The sequence below is a fragment of the Onychostoma macrolepis genome, chromosome 23 (assembly GCF_012432095.1).
Source record: "Onychostoma macrolepis isolate SWU-2019 chromosome 23, ASM1243209v1, whole genome shotgun sequence".
Classification (NCBI taxonomy): domain Eukaryota; kingdom Metazoa; phylum Chordata; class Actinopteri; order Cypriniformes; family Cyprinidae; genus Onychostoma; species Onychostoma macrolepis.
In genome coordinates this window covers 2115079-2137210 of record NC_081177.1, presented here as the reverse complement: position 1 = coordinate 2137210, position 22132 = coordinate 2115079, and the positions used below count along the sequence as shown (strand labels likewise).

At 34.2% G+C, this 22132-nt stretch overlaps 1 protein-coding gene and 1 non-coding gene across 3 annotated transcripts in view; one reads left to right on the top strand and one right to left on the bottom strand.

Moving 5' to 3' along the window:
• The first annotated feature begins 3899 nt into the window (after window positions 1-3899).
• Window positions 3900-3971, top strand: trnaq-uug (transfer RNA glutamine (anticodon UUG)). Its single transcript has one exon. It is a non-coding gene; the product is annotated as a tRNA-Gln (tRNA).
• A 1931-nt stretch (window positions 3972-5902) lies between these two features.
• Window positions 5903-22132, bottom strand: part of calcrl2 (calcitonin receptor-like 2) — a 34276-nt gene continuing 18046 nt past the window's right edge. For both annotated transcript variants that reach the window (XM_058763513.1, XM_058763512.1), the window contains 9 exons: window positions 20565-20677; window positions 20376-20467; window positions 18444-18567; window positions 16728-16887; window positions 15393-15453; window positions 15227-15290; window positions 14081-14299; window positions 11791-11832; window positions 5903-9319 (listed from right to left, as the gene is read on the bottom strand). In XM_058763513.1, coding sequence (XP_058619496.1) covers window positions 9065-9319; window positions 11791-11832; window positions 14081-14299; window positions 15227-15290; window positions 15393-15453; window positions 16728-16887; window positions 18444-18567; window positions 20376-20467; window positions 20565-20677 — 1130 coding nt within the window. In that variant the 3' untranslated portion in view covers window positions 5903-9064. The remainder of the gene's footprint in view (window positions 9320-11790; window positions 11833-14080; window positions 14300-15226; window positions 15291-15392; window positions 15454-16727; window positions 16888-18443; window positions 18568-20375; window positions 20468-20564; window positions 20678-22132) is intronic.

The window sequence follows — 22132 nt, the reverse complement described above, 5'->3', positions numbered from 1 at the left end:
TTTTTTTATTTTTTTAATTCTTTTAAGTCATTTTGGAAAAATGCATCTGCTAAAAATCAATAAATGCAACTGATTTAAATGTTTTTATTATTATTTTTATTCAGCATTATTAAATGTCAACATCTAGTAACAATGCTGATGGAAAATCAAGAGTTATAGCTAACAGGGAACACTCTCACAACTTTAACATTAACATTATTTAATAATTACATAAATGTTCTTAAAGTAATGTTTATGGAATGTTCTTAGAAATTTTATATATGTTCTCATAACGTTGAGAGAAAACGTTCTTAAAACAACATTCTTGAATTGTCCTTAAGGTAATTTTATCTGACGAACGTTGTCATAATGTTGAGAGAAAACGTTCTTAGAATGCTAAAAATAAATGCTCAAATAATGTTAATGAAATAAATAAGTAGAATGATATAAGAAACGTTTTAGTAACTTTTAACTAATGGTTTTTAATCACAACAAGAAAACTGGGCATTTTAACGTTCTTAGAATATTAAAAATAAACATTCAAATAACGTTATATTTTGGGTGAAAATAAAGTTAGTAGAATGTTGTAAGAAATGTTTTAGTAACATTTAAACAATGCTATAATCCCAAGAAGAAACTGGACATTTCAGTGTTTAAAACAATGTTCACACGTTTTTATAGCCTACACACAAGACAAAACTGGGGCATGTTCAGGCTCAGACCTAACGTTTTGCTACGGTTTCCAGGTTGAACGACATGTTTCCTGGAAACGGTGTGCAACAGGGTTTGAGATAGGTTTTCTCTTGTTTGGTGGGTGTGTCAAAAATGTCAGCCCAGTCAGCAGCAACTTGTATGTAAACCACGCGGTATTAAAGAGACAGCTCGCACAATGAGTCCAAGTGAAGTCATTTAATATGTGTCCGCTGCGGCTCGGTATACACAACAATTGAAGATATTAGAAGACGTGTTTGTCGTAAGAGTTTTATAGTAACATAGCATATGTTACATGATGATGATGAATTTGTAAGTAAATGTAATTAACATCAAAATAAATTCACAAGAGCAAGTATATTGTTTGCACATGTTTATTTACATTAAAGGCAACATAACTGAAATAATAAGAGCACAAATATAGATCTGGAACTTCTTTAAGTCTGTCTAAATATTATGTAGTAATTGCAATGTCTTCTGGTCCGTATCCTTTCCTTAGGAAGGTGTGCTAGACACTGATTAATGTAACATAAAAATACTACATATTTATATTTTTGCTGTTGTATTGTGAGTGACACTTTCATAAACGTTTCTATGCTCCTCTGATTATATAATGGTAAATATTACAATAACACAGCACAACAACAGTGATCAGCAATAATGATAAGCCTAGTATTCACAATGAAAAAATAATAAGGTCATATAGATCATAACACAGTCTCGGAGGTAAGACGTGGATTATCCTTCATCTGAAATGTTTGTCTTTTCATCCTGAAATGCGAGGCAAATGTTGGATCACAATAATTAGTATCCAGTTTCCACAAATCCTTCACTCGATTGGGATGTTCTCTTTTATTCTGGACAGCAGGGCAGTGACGGTAACATCGAGTGTATTTTGCAGTATTAAACACATATTTATACCGATTTCATCAGGCTCTGAAAATTCTTCAAAAAGAACACAAAGAATGGCCTTCTCAGCTGCCATAGCTGCAACTCTTGCGTCATCAGAACAAGGTGTTCAACACGCCACCGTTTCTGTTTAATAAAGTTTTGCACCGTTTTTTCGGGGCTGAACGCAGCCCTGATTTCAGTAGTTCTTTAAAAATGCAACATGATTTTTTTTTTCTTTCTTCAGCTATCAGAGAACATTCTCAGAACTTTGACAAACGTTCTCAAACAAAGTTATGAAGAAATGTTTCTCCAGTAACGTTATTGTCTGGTCTTTAATAAATTGTTTGGCCTTCAGTCACATTCAGATTACTATACATTGTTCAATGGAACGTTTTTTTTTTTTCCTGAAACGTTTTAGTTAAACATTTGTAAACATTAACACTCTCTACTTGTTTCATAACGTTCCAAGAACTGGAAAATGATCAAATGGAATGTTCCCTTAATGTTCACACAACCAAGAAAACGTGTTTTAAAACATTTTAAAACGACGCTTTGAACGTTTTCATAACTTTACTTAAGCAAAATTTTCTTCGAACATATTTTGTTAGCTAGGTAGTTGTTCTTGGAATGCAATAAACGTCCAGCTATAACAGACATGTTCTGCATCCGGATTACTCACAAGGTCAAAAGGTCACAGATTATTCCCAGACTGAGCTGAGTGAATCCTGGCCTGCGTCCCAATGTGCATACTAATCCATCCTAAATTCTATGTGATAGTAGTAATTTTCAATACTATTTAGGGCAGATAGGGTGGATAGTATACACATTGGGACGCAGGGCTGATTTCATCTGCAGTTCCTCCAAAAGGACTTGTCAAGTCCTGCTAGACTCCTGCTGTGGTGGTTTAGCAGATTTTCTGGTTTATACCTCCATCTACTGGTGATAGTCTGGAGAGTTTCTCCGGCTGCAGGAACGTCTGGAGGTCGATCAGTAGTAATTCATGAGTTTCCAGCTCTGCGTCACAGATGTCATGAATAAATCAAGACAGAGCTGAGAAAACATCTTGACAGAATACACAAGCATAAAGACACACGAACACAAACAATAAATGCACTAACGATTCCACTGCTGTAAAACTGTCTAAACCTGAGTAAATAAAGCAGCCGATAACAGCAGCGGGATCGAGACTAATCTGCTTCGGTAGCGCTTCAACAACACGCAGTGTCTGCATTTTAATTAGCCCAGTAAATTCTATTCTATTCGATTCTAACTAACAGGGAACGTTCTCAGAACTTTGGCTAACGTTCTGTCAAGGTTCTCCCAAAGTTCTAAAAAAAAAAACATTCTTCGAGTAACTTAAATAGAACGTTCATTTAAAAGTTATCGGGTCGTTAAAACGTTATCAAAATGTTAGCACCAAAACATTATTTATACGTCTTTATTCTGAAACATGAGTTGAACATGTTTAACTTTTATAGAACGTACTACTGACTTTCAGATGGTGAACATTCAAAACGTTCGCTAAATTATAAAACGTTAATGTTATAAGGCTCACCAAGAAAAAAAAATCGGATGTAAACAATGTTTTCATAAATTAGTGAGGACGTTAGAAAAACTTTAGCATATTTTTGTTAGCTTGCTGCTGTCCATTAATTAAACATCTCGTTCACACTGTTTAAGCATGTCTTTTCACCTCATATGAAGGAGATGTTTGAATTATTGATGCTTCGGTTGAGTTCACAGTTTATGAATAATATAATGAAGAATAAAATAATCTCTGCTGAGGTGATGGTTTATTAAACTTGATTAGCTTGAGTTTGGCAACTGAGTTCAGGAATAATTGTTTGAAAGTGAAATTACGCTACTACATCACAGTCCTGCAAAACTTGTAGTCATTTACCAAAAAGAGCGCTCTTTTGGTAAATGACTACAAGTTTTGCATTAAAAACATGCCAATGTTTTTGAACCACGTTTTTATATGTACCATGGTAAGCTAATATAATGATCATTCAGTATCATATCAAAGTGTCGTGATATTCCTAGTTTAACTATTTACTGTATCATAACCCCGTAGTTTTACATTTTAATTATAGGCTATATAGCCTACTGTATTTATTTGAAGCACTTTATTATAACACAGGACACTTCGTGTTGTGGCTAGCAAGCTAAACGTTCATGGATTAATACACATGGCGAAACAGCAGCTGTAATGTTTCTTTATGTGATTTAATCTCGTGTAGATGTCTACTTGAGTGTAAATGGTTGCAGGTCGGTTGTTGAAGTTTTCTAATGGAGTTATTTCGCGTTGTTGTCGCGTTGGTCCCATGGTGTAATGGTTAGCACTCTGGACTTTGAATCCAGCGATCCGAGTTCAAATCTCGGTGGGACCTCGTCCTTTTCTGAAGATCAAGACATTAAAAGAATTCGCTAAAATTCCGTAGTGTTAAAGATAAGATCATTTAGTCGTTGAAAACATGGCCTGGTAACCAGGTTGTAGAATAAAATCCCAAAAAAGTTCTATGCTGCAACATCAGATGGATAGCGACTCAATGTGCGTCTGCTGTGCACTATAATAAAGAGCAGGGTGAATTCAGTGAGGAACATTTCAACAGAAGCTTGGATATCCTTCATGGACTGTTCCATTCTTCTTGTGTTGAGTATGAGGAAAACGCATCTTGAGAGTGACTCATTCTGCATTCATATGAACAATGCATTTGTACATGACTCAGTATCCTGAAACGCTTTTCTGATAAATAAATGAAAACTTCACGGACTTTTGCGTCTATTTATGTTACAAGGATCCGTGTAGCTTCCTCAGGAACCATAGAGAGAATGTGGTGCAGAGGCTGTGGGTAAATAGGGTAAAATAGGCTACATGTAAAATAAAACCTAAAAAAATAATCTTTAGGAAACTGTCTCTTTAGGTTACAACAAAAACCTCCCTGCAAAGTTCTGGAAATGTTAGTAATGTTTTGGAAAGGTTTGTTTATGTTTATAAAAACCTAAAAATAACCATTAGAGAACGTTTTGTAGCTATAAGCTATCTTTAGGGTATCACAACAAACTCTTCTGGAAGGTTAGTTTTTGGTTACGGAATTATAATATATATGTCAGACACTGAAGTGAGTTGCTGTTTTTGTCTCTTCTGAGGAAGATTCATTCACTGGTTTTGTTAGTGTACCCACACAGAGACATTTTGATCAGATTTATTTAATGTTCATCCAGTCTCATTTTGTAAGTGACTACTCTTTCAGTTTTAAAGATGTTTTCTTTGGATTGTTTGACTACTCAAAAGAGAATAGGAAGATAACTTAATTCAATTTCACATACATAAACAAAAAACTGTCTCTAAACTCCTCTTGTCTTTATTCAAAGTTGATATGACAAGGATATGGAAAGTATCCAAAGCTCTGTTAATCTGAAAACAGTGAAAACTGCATCTCTATATTCATCCTATGTGTCCTCTTAAGGTGTAAATTTATCACTTTTATTTATTTTTTTGTTGGCAACACATCCCTTACGAAAATTAACTATGGTTTTACTAAGAAAAAACAAACAAACAAACACCAAATGGTTCATTTTCTTAAGGGATTTGTATCTGGGTATACTTTCTTTTTTTCTTTTTTACAACTGTACTGCCTTAATAGAGAAAGAAAGAAATCAGAAAAAAGATTCACAACACATGCTCTGAAGTCCCAATCTGAATCAAAAGATTCGTGATTCGCGATCCGTGCTCCAAAGCTCTGATCCGAATCAAATGATTCATGATACATACTCCGAAGTTCGGAAAAGATCACTGCATGCTTTTTAAAATCATCAAGCATTCGAAATTCAAAAATGAATGGCTCTATGGAACTGGTGAATCGTTTGAACTGTATGATCGAAGTCACAAAGTTGAATTTGAATCAGAGCGGTTCCAGCATAAATGACTCAATTGAATCGGTTTGTCTGTTTCAACGCTTTTTTCGCTCAGTCAGACATGTTTACACGACACTGTACAGTTCTACTACTGGCTTAGCTCACTGGTTTTATGAGATTAATTGAAATAAAATATCCATATTTCCATTGTGCATTATGATGCAGTTTGGAGCTTAATTCACTATATTTGAAATAATTTGAGCTGCAGTTCAGTTGCTGACAGTTCAATAGGAAATCAGTTGAAAACATCCAGTCATCTCATACCACTGAAGTGAATGTTGAATTCACAGTATATTATAAAAAATATTTGTGAAATTATTGTTGTATCTGATACGAGTGATAGTCAATGTAAAAAAAGCAAATGGGAGGAACAACAATTCCTCATGTAGTACAGTCACGAAAGTTCAAATGCAAGTACTTTAATTGAGTTTCACTGCATTCATTACACAAATAGTGATATTCCGATATTAACAAGTCAAAGTGGAATGTTGTCTCTTCACGTTTTCCCATAATAACCACAAAAAGTAAATCATAAAAACACAGACACATAAATGAAACAGATACATTCAGTGAAAAACACAAGTGCTTAGCTATACAACAGCTTATTTACAACATCATATCTTTATACATACAAAAAGTCCTGGTATATTCCGCTTTCCACTCAATCTCGCGCACAGTTGAAATGTGCAAGCCTCCCGAGAGCACATGCGCACTACTTAGTGCACTACCCTAGTAATAACCAGGGGCGGACTTAGTGATTCGGGGGCCCCAAGCAAATTTCAGGTATATGGGGCCCCAACACAACAACTATGTGTTCTTTTATGCCTAACCCTTATTTTGCTCGCACTCTCTCTCGTAGTTTATAATTTACCCCTTCACAATTTAAGTAAATAATTTAGTCAACCTGATGCTCTTCTAAAGTCATATTAGGCTATACCTTTTTTTTTTTCGATCACAAATGAAGACATTATAAAAAAATGCTTACACTTGTCCTTGTAACCTTCTTCAATCTTTTTACAAAAAGGATTCAAAGGTCATAAAATTATCCCATGCAACGCATTCCATATTCCAAGTGTTCCAAAGGCATACAAAAGGATTTGCCGAGAAACAAATCGTAAAATGTAATCTAATATTAAGCAAAAATCTCCAGTCATTGCATGCGTGCATTTATACGAGTGCGTGGCAGTTTACGCCAGAGCGCCCAGGAAAAGCACACAAGTGAGTCATTTTGAAACATCAAGACGAATAAAATCATGACACAAAACTGTCATGACACGTCATGATACTTTCTTCTCTGAGGTTAGTGTATCCGTTCTGAGACAGACAGGATTTTACAGCCTAGAAAGTGCACAAAGAGCGCTCCCTCTATAATCACTAAAAGCTTTTAATGACTCTCTCCACATTTTCTAGGCTGTGTAATCTTGCCTGTCGTTCACTTCCATTAATCAGTGAAGCTCTCTACTCTGCACAATGAATCTCTTCTTTACATCATATCTACACATTGTTATAATGAGAGGATTCGCAAGCTTGCAGAACTCAGCGTTTGACAAAAACTATGCGTTTTGAGAGATGAGCCAACATTTGAGACTCTCCAGAACACAAATACACACTGGAGCATTTGGCAAATATGTTTTGCCAGTATCAGATTGGGCCCCCTGATTCCCCGGGGCCCTAAGCGGCTGATTACCTTGCTTATTGGTTAAGTCCACTCCTGGCAATAACCACATATCCAAAACAAGTTTACCTAACATCTGCTACAGTATTGGATGATAATACCAACAAGTCCACTAATTAGTTCGCATATGGTACACGACACGGAGCGGCGGAAGACGGACAAGCGAAATATCTGTTTGTTTCTCCATATGAACACATACACAGTCCTTCCATTTATATTGAAATATAAATACGTGATCAGTTTAGACTGAATAAATGAGAACAACAGCAACTTTACAGTCAGACTAATGTGTTTAAATGTACAAATAGGCTACAAAGTGTTTAAAAGTACATACAAAACACCAATACATGTATTAATCCATAACAAAAACAATTAACTCTTTAACTCGTCATACGGTACATTACAGAAGTACAACCCAGCTAACAGGGAACGTTCTCAGAACTTTAGCTAACTTGCTGGTTTTCACAAAGTTACGAACTAATATTCTTCTAGTAACACGTTCGTTCTGAGTTGTCTGCTTTTAAATAACATTCCCAAATGTTAGGACAAAAGACATTATTTATACATTGTTTATGGAACGCTTTTCTTAAACATTTTAGATGGACGTTCTTCTGACATTTAAAATTTTTTTTAAACGGACTATACACACACTGTAAAAAAAATACCGTGATTTGAACGGTAAAAAACTGTGAAAATGCTACAGTAAAAACCCGTTAAATGGTTAACGGTAAGTTCCCCTAATATATATGGTGAAATTCTGTAATAGACATTTCAGACAATTTTACGGTGAAATACTGTTTTTGGAAGTGAAAAAGAATGTAAAATATACAGGAAAAAAACGTAAATTGACGTTCCCAGAATTCCCTGCATTGCATTTCAAATTGGATGTTTTTTTCTTTGAAATAACTATGTTTCTTAGTTTTTTCTTATCAGTTATGTTTATTATGGTTGTATGGTACATCTGATGTTGTTAAATTAATGTTTATTGCATATTTCAGTTGAATGACTCTCACCATGATGGTGTTTAGTGTTTGTGTGAATGACACTGTGCACCTTCTATATACGTTATTATTTAAAGCTGCTTGTGATGGGCTTTGGTTCATCATGTGACTTTCTCATCACCTGCATTTAGTGGTTATCAGTGTATTACAAAGGTACAAAACAGATTTCAGTACTTCAATAGGTTGGTATATTAACATTATATCAGTTAATAAAATACTGTAAATTTAAGTTAAAACTGTAAAACCTAAAATGTTGCTACTGTATTTTTTAATGGTAGAATTCTGGCAACCACAGCTTCCGTTTTTTTACCGTAAATTTTACGGAATTTTTTACAGTGCATAGTCAAACAATGCTGATGTTGTTAACATCAATAATTTGAGAATAAAGTATAACAATAATAATACTTTGCATGGTTTGATGTGATATGAGCTAACCGATCTTTATATTAAATCACCATTGGTAGTGCGATTTATTGTAATGCTTTTTTTCCCTCAGTTGGTCAGAACAAACTTGGCAGACTTGTTACTTACTTCTTCAGATGACAATATACGGTGAAAATTCTTATTTGGGTCATATATTCCAAGACGCAGGCTAGAATCTGTGATTGCAAAGTACAGTAAATATCCACACCGGTGGCCGACAGCCACACATTCACCTCAATGCATTGGATTCATCTGCGCTGGAGCCGTGCCGGAGCACAACCCACGTAAAAAAGATAATTGCGCAAATAACTGCAATTGCTGGTTTCAAACAGAGATGGCGACAAAAAGGCAAAACTTACAGATTGCAGATTTAATATAAATGTTAGCAAACTGTTCTTAGAATGTGTGTTAGCTGGGAGTGCTATGTAGTGTTGGTTATATTGTGTGCACATGATGAGACAGACGGTCATATTTCCGTGGACTCGAGGACGTCGCAGCTCTTGGGCCCGTTGCTGGAGCAGACGCTGCCGTTGCTCTGGCCGTTGACTGCATGTACGGTGCCGCTCGTGTTGTCGGGGCCGTGCTCGAGGCCGATGGTGACGCGGCTGGTCTCGGTGATGGAGTTGGTGTGGTAGTTACAGTGAGAGTCAGTGGTCACCAGACGCCGGCACTTCCACTGACAGCCATACTGCGCAAACTTACGCCGCAGCGCCGACTGTACCTGCATGTATCATACAACTTGTTTGTTCGTTTCTTTAGAATAAAACACTAGCACACTATATAAAATATTGTAATTATATTTATATGTAAAAAACATTCATTATATACTTTATATATTTTTTCTGAATAGTGTGTACTGCATGCTTCATACTGCATAGCTTACTAAATGTTTTTTTTTTAAACAGCATTTCAGATCAGTTTGTCTTTAATTTTCCAAAGGCAATTTGGTTTTGGTATATATATATATATATATATATATTCAGTGGTGGCCAAAATTACACTAGTATTTTCACCAGCTAAAATGGTTTTAAATCAGTTATTTATATCTTTTGCTGTAGTGTGTCATTAGGAAATTAATTTTGCCATTAATTGTAATAATCCAGTGAGATTTTTGTGCTCCACACAGAGATCTGATCTGATCATCATCAGTATGTCTGGAATGACATGAAGAAACAGAACAAACTGTGACAGACTAAATCCAGAAGAACTGTGGCAACGTCTCCAAGATGCTTCAAGAAACCTACCTGCAAAGCAAATAGATTTTATTTATCAATTAATTTCTATTAACTAAATTAAATCAACATTTGGAGTGAGCATCTTTTGCGTTTAAAGCAGCTTTTGCCCTCGGTGCACTTGTTTTTCAGGAGCTTTGCAGGTAGCTTTCTTGAAGCATCTTGGAGACACAGTTCTTCTGGATTTAGTCTGTCTCAGTTTGTTCTGTTTCTTCATGTCATTCCAGACAGACTGATGATGATCAGATCAGATCTCAAAAATCTCACTGGATTATTACAATTAATGGCAAAATGAATGTTTGGAAATGTAAACTGATATTTCCTACTGACACACTATACTTTAACATTGCTGTGCTATTAAAAGCACACAACGCAAGAGAAATCCAAATAACAGTCTTTTAATGATAAATCCACACAAGAAAAAGAAGGAATCCAGGAGCAAGGGGTAGCACAAGATGAAGAAATAATAACCGACCAGGACAGAACAGAAATGGGGAGAATTTATACAAAAGCAAGAGAGAGACTAATGAAATAATTGAATGAACACAGGTGAACAGAATAACTAATCAGGGAAACTCAGGAAAACTAGGTCAAAGGAACAAAAGACAGGAGATGAGGAACAGGGAAAAACACAACTAAAAGTCCATGACTGTTACAACTACAGCAAAAGATAGAAATAACTGACTTAAAACCATTTTTTAGCTGCTGAAAAGACTAGTGTTCTAATCATTTTGGCCATCACTGTATATATATGTATATATATATATATATATATAGGGGTGCACATAAGTGGTTAGCAGGTCCGCATGCGCGACCAAAATTAAAAATGCGCTGCGTAAATAAGTTCTGACAGCGCATTTGCGTACCAACATGGTTGACAGCTGTTAATGCACAATTACCATTTTAGATCGACAAACTGTACTGTATAAGATTTCTATTCAAACTGAAAGCATAATCTAGGCTAGCTGCTGCCATTTTCAAAGCAAAACTGTCTGTGACATTTCATTCGCTGACGCAATTCCATCAGCAGCGCTAAACCCGGAAGCGCATAATACTTACTTGCCGGCAACCCGCCAAAATAAAAGCTTGCTCATTTTACGTTTAAAAATGATGAAAATAAAAATAAAAATAATGATAATAATACAAATAATAATAACATTTTATTTTTAAGTTTACTATAAAATAATTGCATTTGTATGTAATACTGCCTTTTTATTTTTAAATACAATAGTATTATCACACTTGATTATTTAGTTTATTATTTTTAGTTAGTTATTTTATATTAAAAAAACTAAATAAAGTGCAATAATATTATTATCACTATTATTAATAATTTTTATAGTTATATTTTATGGGTCACACTACATGCCCGTGTGAGAACCAAACCAAATCTCCAGGTTCTCATATGAGAACCAGGCTGAAAACTTATGTGCACCCTGTATATATATATATATATATATATATATATATATATATATATATACACATATACAGGGGTGCACATAAGTTTTTCATACTTTTACATAAGTTTTTTGTTGTTGCATAATGTTTGTATATATATATATATATATATATATATATATATATATATATACAAACATTATGCAACAAAAATGTTTCAGATAGTAATGTTAGACATTGCTGTCACATGAAATTATGCATCCAATTATTATTTCGTAAATAAAAACAAGGATGAAAATATTACTATTTTGCATTTTATTTGAATTTTGTGTAAAAATATGTAACAATGTTTTAATAGTCTGATTAAATAATTACAAGAAAAAAAGTTCAAAATCACTGTTAATATTACCTCTGGTTTATGCTGGAAATGATAAACATACTGCATAGCTGGCCACTACAATCCTCAAGAGTTTATGCTCATCTAAAGTGCTTTAATGAAGATTAATGGGGCTGATTAATTAGATATTAATTATTAATTAATAAAATAATTAAGTCATACCTCTCCATTGCAGAAGCAGAAGATTACGGCCACCAGTAGACCCTGCAGAAACAAACTCTCAGTAAAACACACTGTAAGACCAGCTTATTATTGATAACTAAAATCAAAACCATTAGAAAGATTTTTGTAATTTGAAATAAAATTAACTTAAACTGAATATGAAAGTCCATTAAATTGAAACCTGCCATGGAATACAAAAATAAAAAAAAGGTAATTGAAACATTTCCTCTCACAATTCTAACTTTTTTCTCACAATTATGATTTTATATACAAGTTAACATCCGAAAAGTGAGATATAAATTTAGAATTGCGAGAAATAAAAGTAAGAATTGTGAGAAAATATATATAATTTTTTTAAGCATCATCTCATTTAAAAAAAAATAACAAACACTATATAGATACAGTGGGGCAAAAAAGTATTTAGTCAGCCACCAATTGTGCAAGTTCTCCCACTTAAAAAGATGAGAGAGGCCTGTAATTTTCATCATAGGTATACCTCAACTATGAGACAAACAAATCCAGAAAATCACATTGTAGGATTTTTAAAGAATTTATTTGCAAATTATGGTGGAAAATAAATATTTGGTCAATAACAAAATTTAATCTCGATACTTTGTTATATACCCTTTGTTGGCAATGACAGAGGTCAAACGTTTTCTGTAAGTCTTCACACACTGTTGCTGGTATTTTGGCCCATTCCTCCATGCAGATCTCCTCTAGAGCAGTAATGTTTTGGGGCTGTCGCTGGGCAACACGGGCTCCAAAGATTTTCGATGGGGTTGAGATCTGGAGACTGGCTCGGCCACTCCAGGACCTTGAAATGCTTCTTACGAAGACACTCCTTCGTTGCCCGGGCGGTGTGTTTGGGATCATTGTCATGCTGAAAGACCCAGCCACGTTTCATCTTCAATGCCCTTGCTGATGGAAGGAGGTTTTCACTCAAAATCTCACGATACATGGCCCCATTCACTCTTTCGTTTACACGGATCAGTCGTCCTGGTCCCTTTGTGTGATTTCTTCACACCAAGCTGCTTAACTATTGCAGATTCAGTCTTCCCAGCCTGGTGCAGGTCTACAGTTGTGTTTCTGGTGTCCTTTGACAGCTCTTTGGTCTTGGCCATGGTGGAGTTTGGAGTTGGACTGTTTGAGGTTGTGGACAGGTGTCTTTTATACTGATAACGAGTTCAAACAGATGCCATTAATACAGGTAACGAGTGGAGGACAGAGGAGCCTCTTAAAGAAGAAGTTACAGGTCTGTGAGAGCCAGAAATCTTGCTTGTTTGTAGGTGACCAAATACTTATTTTACCGAGGAATTTATCAATTAATTCTTTAAAAATCCTACAATGTGATTTTCTGGATTTGTTTTCATCATTTTGTCTCTCATAGTTGAGGTATACCTATGATGAAAATTACAGGCCTCTCTCATCTCTTTAAGTGGGAGAACTTGCACAATTGGTGGCTGACTAAATACTTTTTGCCCCACTGTATAAAATAATAAAAATGACAAAAATCCATTAAAAACATTACTAAAACATTAACAAAAACTAAAATGAAAAGGGAAAACATAAAAATAAAAATGGACAGGAAAAATATTCAAATTATGTGTAAATGATTACAATAACATAAATAAATAAAAAATCCCTGTTGATGTTATGGGTAACACTTTACAATAAGGTGTCATTTCTTAACATTAGTTAATGTATTAACTAACATGAACAAACAATGAACAATGCATTTATTACACTATTTATTAATCTTTGTTAATGTTAGTTAATGAAAATACATTTGTTCATTGTTTATTCATGTTAGTTCACAGTGCATTAACTAATGTTAACAAACACAACTTATGATTTTAATAATGCATTAGTAAATGCTGAAATTAACATTAACTAAGATTAATAAATGCTGTAGAAGTATTGTTCATTCTTAGTTCATGTTTACTAATGTTGTTAACTAATGAACCTTATTGTAAAGTGTTACCATGTTATTTTTTGTTTATTTGTCATGCTGGAAGTGGAAGGTCAACTCAATTAATAAAAACTATAATATTATATTAATAACACTAACACTGTACAGTCACACAGGTCTCAAAGAAATGTATGTTTAATAAAACATTTAAAATGAAATAACAGCACTTTTTATGCTAGTGATATTAAAAATGCAATTTGAAGTGCTTAAGCAGGCGTTTATTTAATTAGCTACAGAAACAAAACGCTGATGCTAATGTCCTTACGGGCTGATTTTACACATCTGTAATGCATTTTTGACCATTACCTGGAAGTTCATTACCTGGAAATGCGCAAAGATGTTCATGAAGAGCTCGTAGATGGCCCGAGAGAGGCGTCCGCTGGGTCCCAGCGGCACCAGGATGAACTGAGCGCCCAGCAGAGGAACCAGGATGATGGTGGCGCGGACCGCCTTCATGTAGACGTTAGTCTCGGTGCGGTGAGTGACCCGCAGTTTAGTGATCAACACCCGCACGATGTTCAGCAGGAAGAACAGGTTCACCTGTCGGATGGAGAGCGAGGTTACAGACTGAAGATTGCTGTGTCGGGGGAAACGCATTACGAGTAATGCCAGTTATGTAATCAGATTACTTTTTTCAAGTAACTAGTAAAGTAATGCATTACTTTTGAATTTGCAAGAAAATATCTGAGTTTCTTTTTCAAATAACTATCGCTAGTTACTGTGTTTCTCATGTATTGACTGACAGCTCTTGTGTTGCCATGTTGAGAGAAATCAGGAGTAAGTGCAGAGCGTTGTGTGTGAACATGATCTTACTGTAGTTCTAGACTAAATATGCATTCACACATGGCCAGCGCAGGTCACAAATGTGACCCTGGATGACAAAACCAGTCTTAAGTGCCTCTTAAGTGAGGGTGAAAAAAAATATCAAAATATTGAGAAAAACGCCTTTAAAGTTGTTCAAATGAAGTTCTTAGCAATGCATATTACTAATCGAAAATTAAGTTTTGATACATTTACGGTAAGAAATGTACAAAATATCTTCATGGAACATGATCTTTGCTTAATATCTTAATGATTTTTGGCATAAAAGAAAAATCAATATTTTTGACTCATACAATGTATTTTTGGCTATTGCTACAAATATACCCCAGCGACTTAAGACTGGTTTTGTGATCCAGGTTCACATATATCCTTGTATTTAACTGTATTTTATTAAAATAGCCTGAGGCTTAATCATTTCACTTTTGGTGTGGAAGGGCTTTTACATTTGCCAAAAATAAAACTTTTTATATTAAAAACACACAAGCAAACCCAGCCCAGATGACAAAAATTAACGCAAAAGTAAAGTAACTCATTACTTTCCATAAAAAGTAACTAACTCTTTATGGAGTAACACAATATTGTAATGCATTACTTTTAAAAGCAACTTTCCCCAGCACTGATGATGATGATGATGATGAAGCTCACCAGCAGAGCGACTTGTATAGGGATGTGTATGATGTACAGCAGGCTTGTGTTCATGATCCAACACCTGGAGTAAACGTCAAATATTAGGCATTTCAGGATTAAAAAGTGCACATTTACATCTTTAGAGTTCAATTATAAGTGTGAAATCCAGAAATGTGCTGTTTACTTGTCATCGTGGAAGAGCAGACGGGCCACGGCGTGCAGGACAGCAGGGATCACTGGGAAACCTGCAAAAAACAGACTCAAATATATTTGCAGTGAAAAAAACTAAAATCATTGGGTGATGTGATTAGAGAGCTCAATCTTTCATTTCTTGCACATTAGATTATGAAGTCAACAGAAGATAATTATAAAATACATGCACTGCCATTCAAAACCGTGGGATCAATAATAACTGTAAAATTTGTGAAATATTATTAGAATTTAAAATAGCTGTTTTCTATGTGAATCTATGCTAAACTGTAATTTATTGCTGTGTCACATGATCTTCAGAAATCATTCTAATATGCTGATTTGCTGCTCAACAAACATTTCTGATTATTATCAATGTTGAAAACAGTTGTGCTGCACAATATTTTTGTGGAAACTGTGATGCATTTAATTTTTCAGGATTCACAGATGAATAGAAAGTTCAAAAGAACAGCATTTATTTGAAATAGAAATCTTTTGTAACATTATGTCTTTACTGTCTATAAATATCTTTACTATAAATGTCTTTACTGTCACTTTTGATCAATTTCATGCATCCTTGCTGAATAAAATAATTCATTTTTCAAAAAAAAAAATTGTATTGACCCCAAACTACTGAACGGTAGTGTACCCAAATATAAGTTATATAAGTAAATGAGTCATTTCTGAGAGACAATGAGGTCATGATCAGTGTTGGGGTAAATTACTCTAAAAAAGTAATTAAGTGCTAGTTACTAATTACATCTTCAACTGTATAATTAAATTACTGCACAAATGACTTTCTCCAAAAAGTATTTAATTACCAATTACTTTCTAAATCCTATATCAACCTCGACAAGTTAATTGTTGATACAAGGATAGACATAAAATGATTCTTTTAATTCTTTCAAATAACTAAATTAATTATTCTGGTCACACTTTAGATTAAAGTCCCATTCTCACTATTAACTAACTATTAACTATGACTTTTGCCTCAATATACTCCTAATTACTGCTTATTAATACTTAGTAAACTAGTCAAGTTTAAGAATTGGGAAGGTTTAAGGATTTAGAATAAGGTCTTGCAGAATAAGACATTAATATGCATTAAGTTTTTTAAGTAATAATAAACAGCCAGTAAGTTAATATTCAAAGTGTTTAAAGTGAGAAGGTTACATAAAAAGCATGCATTTTAAAGTTAGACTTTAAATTTTGATGTTAAATCCACTATTGTATTGTGTATAAATGTTCTACAGTCTAAACACAGTATTAAGTTCAATCACATAAGAAGTAACTGTAGTTAAATTACAGAAAAAATAAGAGCAGTACGAACCCCAGCCGAGGATGTAATACCAGCCCAGCTGCTGCTCTCCCACGAACACGGCCACGATGATGAGCGTGTGCAGATAGATGCCCTCACACAGCATCCAGAAATAGTTGGAGCAGGACGTGTACTGCATGATATTGGCCAACAGCTTACAGCCGATCTGAGACTGAACATCAACAACAACATGAGCACGAGGGACCCACTTCATAAAATATCCACATATGTGACCCTGGAGCATATATATCGCACGGGTATATTTGTAGCAATAGCCAACAATACATTGTATGGGTCAAAATTATCCATTTTTCTTTTATGCCAAAAATCATTAGGATATTAAGTAAAGATCATACCGTAAATATATCAATTCTTAATTTTTGATTAGTAATATGCATTGCTAAGAACTTCATTTGAATAACTTGATTTTCTCAATATTTTGATTTTTTTGCACCCTCAGATTCCAGATTTTTAAATAGCTGTATCTCGGCCAAATATCGTCCTATCCTAACAAATCATACATTAATGGATTATTTATTAGCTTATTTATTAAGCTTTCAGATGATGTATAAATCTCAATTTAAAAAAATTGACCCTTATGACTGTTTTCTTTTTTTTTTCAGAATGAGATTTATTGCCAAGCATTTTTACATACACATACACAAGGAATTATGGTGACAGGTTATTAAATATATAAATATATTTACTTTGTAACTGTACAAAAACAAATGGTTGAAATGTGAAATTATTATAATATTAAACATTAAAATGACTATAAATATTATATTATCTAGGAAATGTTTACTGTTTTTATTTTTACTATTTTTAATGTTTATGAAAGCTTATTTGTAATTAACACAAAGGAATATATATACAGTATGTATTTACATCAGTGTTATTTTAGTCTCATTGAGATACTATTATAGTTTTTGTTAATATTTTCAATTACATTTTATTTTAAATTTTTTTCTGCTTTTACTTGCATTTTAGCAAATGTTTTAGAATATTTTAATACATCAGTACATGAGTACAAGTTTTTGTTGTTTTTAAAAATATGTCCATATTTATTACTTAATAATACCTTATTACTTTTTATTTATTCCTTTTAGTTTCCTTAGTTTTTGCTATTTTGGTACTTTGTTAAACTAAACAAAAATGAGAATTGCTGAAATAAAACTGAAGTAAAATAAGTTTAAAAAAAAAATGTTGCCTTTAATTTTATTTCAAGTAACAAAAAATATTTGTATGGTTTTAGTTTTATTTAATATATAAAAATATCTATGATTTTTTTTTTTAACAAAACAGATTTTGTTTCAGTAAATTAAGTTTTGATTTTGTCAGTTATTTTAGTAAATCAAGTTAAACTAAACAAACAAACAAAAAAAAACATGAGAATGGCTGAAACAAAACGTTTTTTTTATGTCAGTTAACATTTATGTTATTTCAAGTAGCGTAAATGTTTTTAACAGTTTTAGTTTTAGTTAATATATAAAAAAATATATAAAGCAGATTTTATTTAAATAACATACATATGATTTTTAAACAAAACAGATGTTCTTAGTTGTTTTAAAGTGCATACATTAATTTTGACATGTTTGTAATGCTTTCTCCTCTATTCATTTGCGGCTCCCGTGACCCAGTTTGGAAAACTTTATAGTAAGTTTATGAGAGACAGCTCATGAGGCTCATATATTTACACTGTCATATACAGTATATATATGCACCTACCGAATCCGTTTTGCTCTGCTGATCTCCGATGACGAAGTAGAACCAGGCGATGGTGGCGAACGAGTTCAGGATGAAGGAGGTGAACATGTTTTTATGAAGAGTGATTCGCTGGCAGCTCAAACACCTGCACAGACAACAACCATTCACTTACACTGCCAGCCAAAACCTTCTGAACAGTAAGATCTTTAATGTTTTTTAAAAGTGCCATAGAATGCATTGATACAATATTTTAAATCGTTCTCTGATATCTACATAGAAGGTATGTGGCTTAGGTAAGGGCAAAAAAATCTCCAGAAACGGTTTTACATGTGCATTTACAACCCTAGGATTTCTCCCTAGAATGAAATTGTCTGTTATTGGCTTATTTGGAAGGGTCATGAATAATAATGTTGAGCTCTGCTCTGATTGGCTGTTTCACAGTGCGGCTCATTTCAGTAGCTCACAGGAAGGAAACACAGGGAGGAAAATATATATTTCAATACTTTCTCGCGTTGTTATATAATTGAATAATTATACTGTATATAAAATGCGGGCATCAGGGAGCCTCTATTAATATGCGGGGCATTGAAACTGCTTTCAAATGCACGATCGCTTTTTACTTTCACTTTCGCTTTCGAGATCTGTTTATACTATGGAGCGGCAGTACTTACCACGCATTTTACAAGATCAGATGCTTGTCAGTGGTGCTCAGGATCTGTAAATCATTCGCCATCATCCTCAGTCATCTCTCCTTACTCTGTTTATGTGGTAAGTGAAATCTTATGTACTGTAATGTAACAGGCTACCGCTAGCAGGAAGCTAACCATGTCCCTTTAGTGGCTCGCGTTATTTTATTAGAACGCGTTATTTGCTTTCCGTGCCTTTCTGAATACAGATACCAACCCATCCCTGCACTTCACATCCCCTGCACAGCCTGGAACATAACATTTATTTCCATGATCTGCCATTTTCTCTGTTGTCCTCGCTTGTTTCTTCACAATACCTGCAGAACTTCTGATGGTTTGGCTGGCGGCTGGCCTTGAACATGGGCGGGTATATGCAAATGTTGGAGGCGTAACTATTAGTGATCCCGACTGTAACGTCACAGTCTGTGTTATGTTCTGATTCGCCTATTTTACAGTGGTCTTTTGCATTCACGAGATTTACATAAGAAGGAGGAAAAAATGGTGTTTGAGGCTCACGATATGTCATTTCCATGTACAGAACTGTTATTATTCAACTATGCCAAGGTAAATACAGTTTTCCATTCTATGGCACCTTTAAACAATCCTCTTCTGCTCACCAAGCCTGCATTTCTTTGATCCAAAGTACAGCAAAAGCAGTAAAAATTGTGAAATATTTTTACTATTTACAATAACTGTTTTCTTTGTGAATATCTGTTAAATTGTAATTTATTTCTGTGATGCGCAGCTGAATTTTCAGCATCATAACTACAGTCTTCAGTGTTACATGATCCTTCAGAAATCATTCTAATATACTGATTTGCTGCTCAAAAAACATTTATTATTATTATTATGTTGAAAACAGAGTAGAATCATATTTCAGGTTTCTTTGATGAATAGAAAGGAGAACAGCATTTATCTGAAATAGAAATATTTTGTAACATTATAAATGTCTTTATCATCACTTTTGATCAATTTAAAGCATCCTTGCTAAATAAAAGTATTAATTTCTATAATTTCTTTCCTAAAAAAAAAATTTAATAGTTTAAAAATAGTAAAATTGTAAAAATTGTAAAAATAAAATGTTTCTTGAGCAGCAAATCAGCATATTAGAATGATTTCTGAAGATCATATGACACTGAAGACTGCAGTAATGATGCTGAAAATTCAGATTTGATCACAGAAATAACATCATATAAAGATCCACTACTGTCTCATCAAAGCCATGTATTCTGCTCTAATAATCATCATCAGTCTTCATGTGACATACTTGAAGTATGAGAAGATGCAGATGGAGATGAGCAGCGATATGATGGACAGCCCGTGTCCCACCATCACCAGATAGTAATTCACTACCATGAGCTGCAGGAGTAAGCACACACACACACACACACACACACATGTCATGGGAGGCAGGATTATGAATCATTGATTTCATGTGTAATAGTGAAGCTCTGACCTCGAGTCTCTGTTTAGTGTACGCTGAGCACTGTGTGTAATTGGACCACAGACGGTTGCTTTCCGGATGACGAAACCACTGACCCTCCGAGTCACACACTTTGGTCACTTTCTCTGACGGAACGCAATGAGAAACGTCACACTTCATTTGGGAAAATTGTTTGCCACATTCACGTTTTTCCATTTAGATTCTTCTGGATTATTTTTTATTATTATTTAAATTCTGTTTTAATTGTTAAATTAAGTGTTTTTAACAAACATGAGTAATTAATTGAAATCATGAAATAATTTAACAACAACTAATTAAAAGTTTAATTTAAGTAAATAAATAAATAAATACATGGCATTTTAAGGGCCCTTATTTTCCCCCCAAATTCCATTTTCATTTTCCCATTTTATTATTTCACAAATTCTGTTTAATTTTTCCACTTTAACGGTAAAATTAAGTTAGTAAACCAAAAAAAAGCATGTTTCATTAGTTGGAACATGAAACTAATACAATTCAACAACAATTTATTGAAAAGTTAACAAAAATTACATTCTAGGGCTCTAGAAATCCATTTTGTTTTTAAATTAAATAATTAAAAAAATGTATTAATTTAATTTATTAAAACACTTGTATAATAATATGTCACTATGAAATCCTTTTTATTGTTTCTCAAATTCTGTTTTTCCCCATTTTAGTTTCTCTGGATTACATTTTTTCTATAAATCATAAAACGTTGTAAGGTCTGTTTTGGGTTCTGTTTCATGTTCTTGTTTTGTTCGGCGCAATTATAACGACATGTAAATAATCTCGCCCACTCCTAAACTACAGTGGAAACGCAAACAGAGCCGAATTGAGCCGTGCCGTGCCGTTCTGAACCGTGCCGAGCCGAGTCGTACCACGCAGTGGAAAAGCGCCATTAGTCAAGTCTGTTCATGTCAAGTCTTCGTCTGTTTGTACTTTGGATATCACCTTTGTAAATAAATCTGCACTTGGATTCACTAAGCTCTCACCTCAGTGGGCTATCTTTTAGAATACACGACCTTCAAAATTAATCCAGCAGATCATCTTGTTCGTCTCTGTCAACAATAATCGCACCATTGAGTGTGGAGGACTTTTGTGGGCTTTGTCACCAGGTAGATTTTAATGATACGTTCCTTAAGGACATTTTCCGTTTTGGTTTGGATAACAACATTTCACAGTTAATGCCACGAAATACCCCACACTGGTCATTGAACAATACATTGACGCTGCACTCTGTTTGACTGGCTCACCATTTACTGTGGGGATAGTTGGTGAGGAATCTTGCCATCCTCCAGTATCCACACCAAAATGTTTGCACGTTATGTCTGGGATTATTCAAGTCACGTCAGGGTCTACGGAACCTGCTCGCGTCATGTCTGCAACGCCAAAGCCTGCTGACGTCATACCTGCTACCCCAGGACCTGCTCACATCATGCCAGTTAGGTCAGAGTTTACTCATGTCATGTCTACTGAATTAAAGCCTGATCACGTCATGCTTGCCAAGCCAGAGTCTGCTCATGTCATACCTGCTACTCCAGGACCTGCTCTCGTTATGCCTC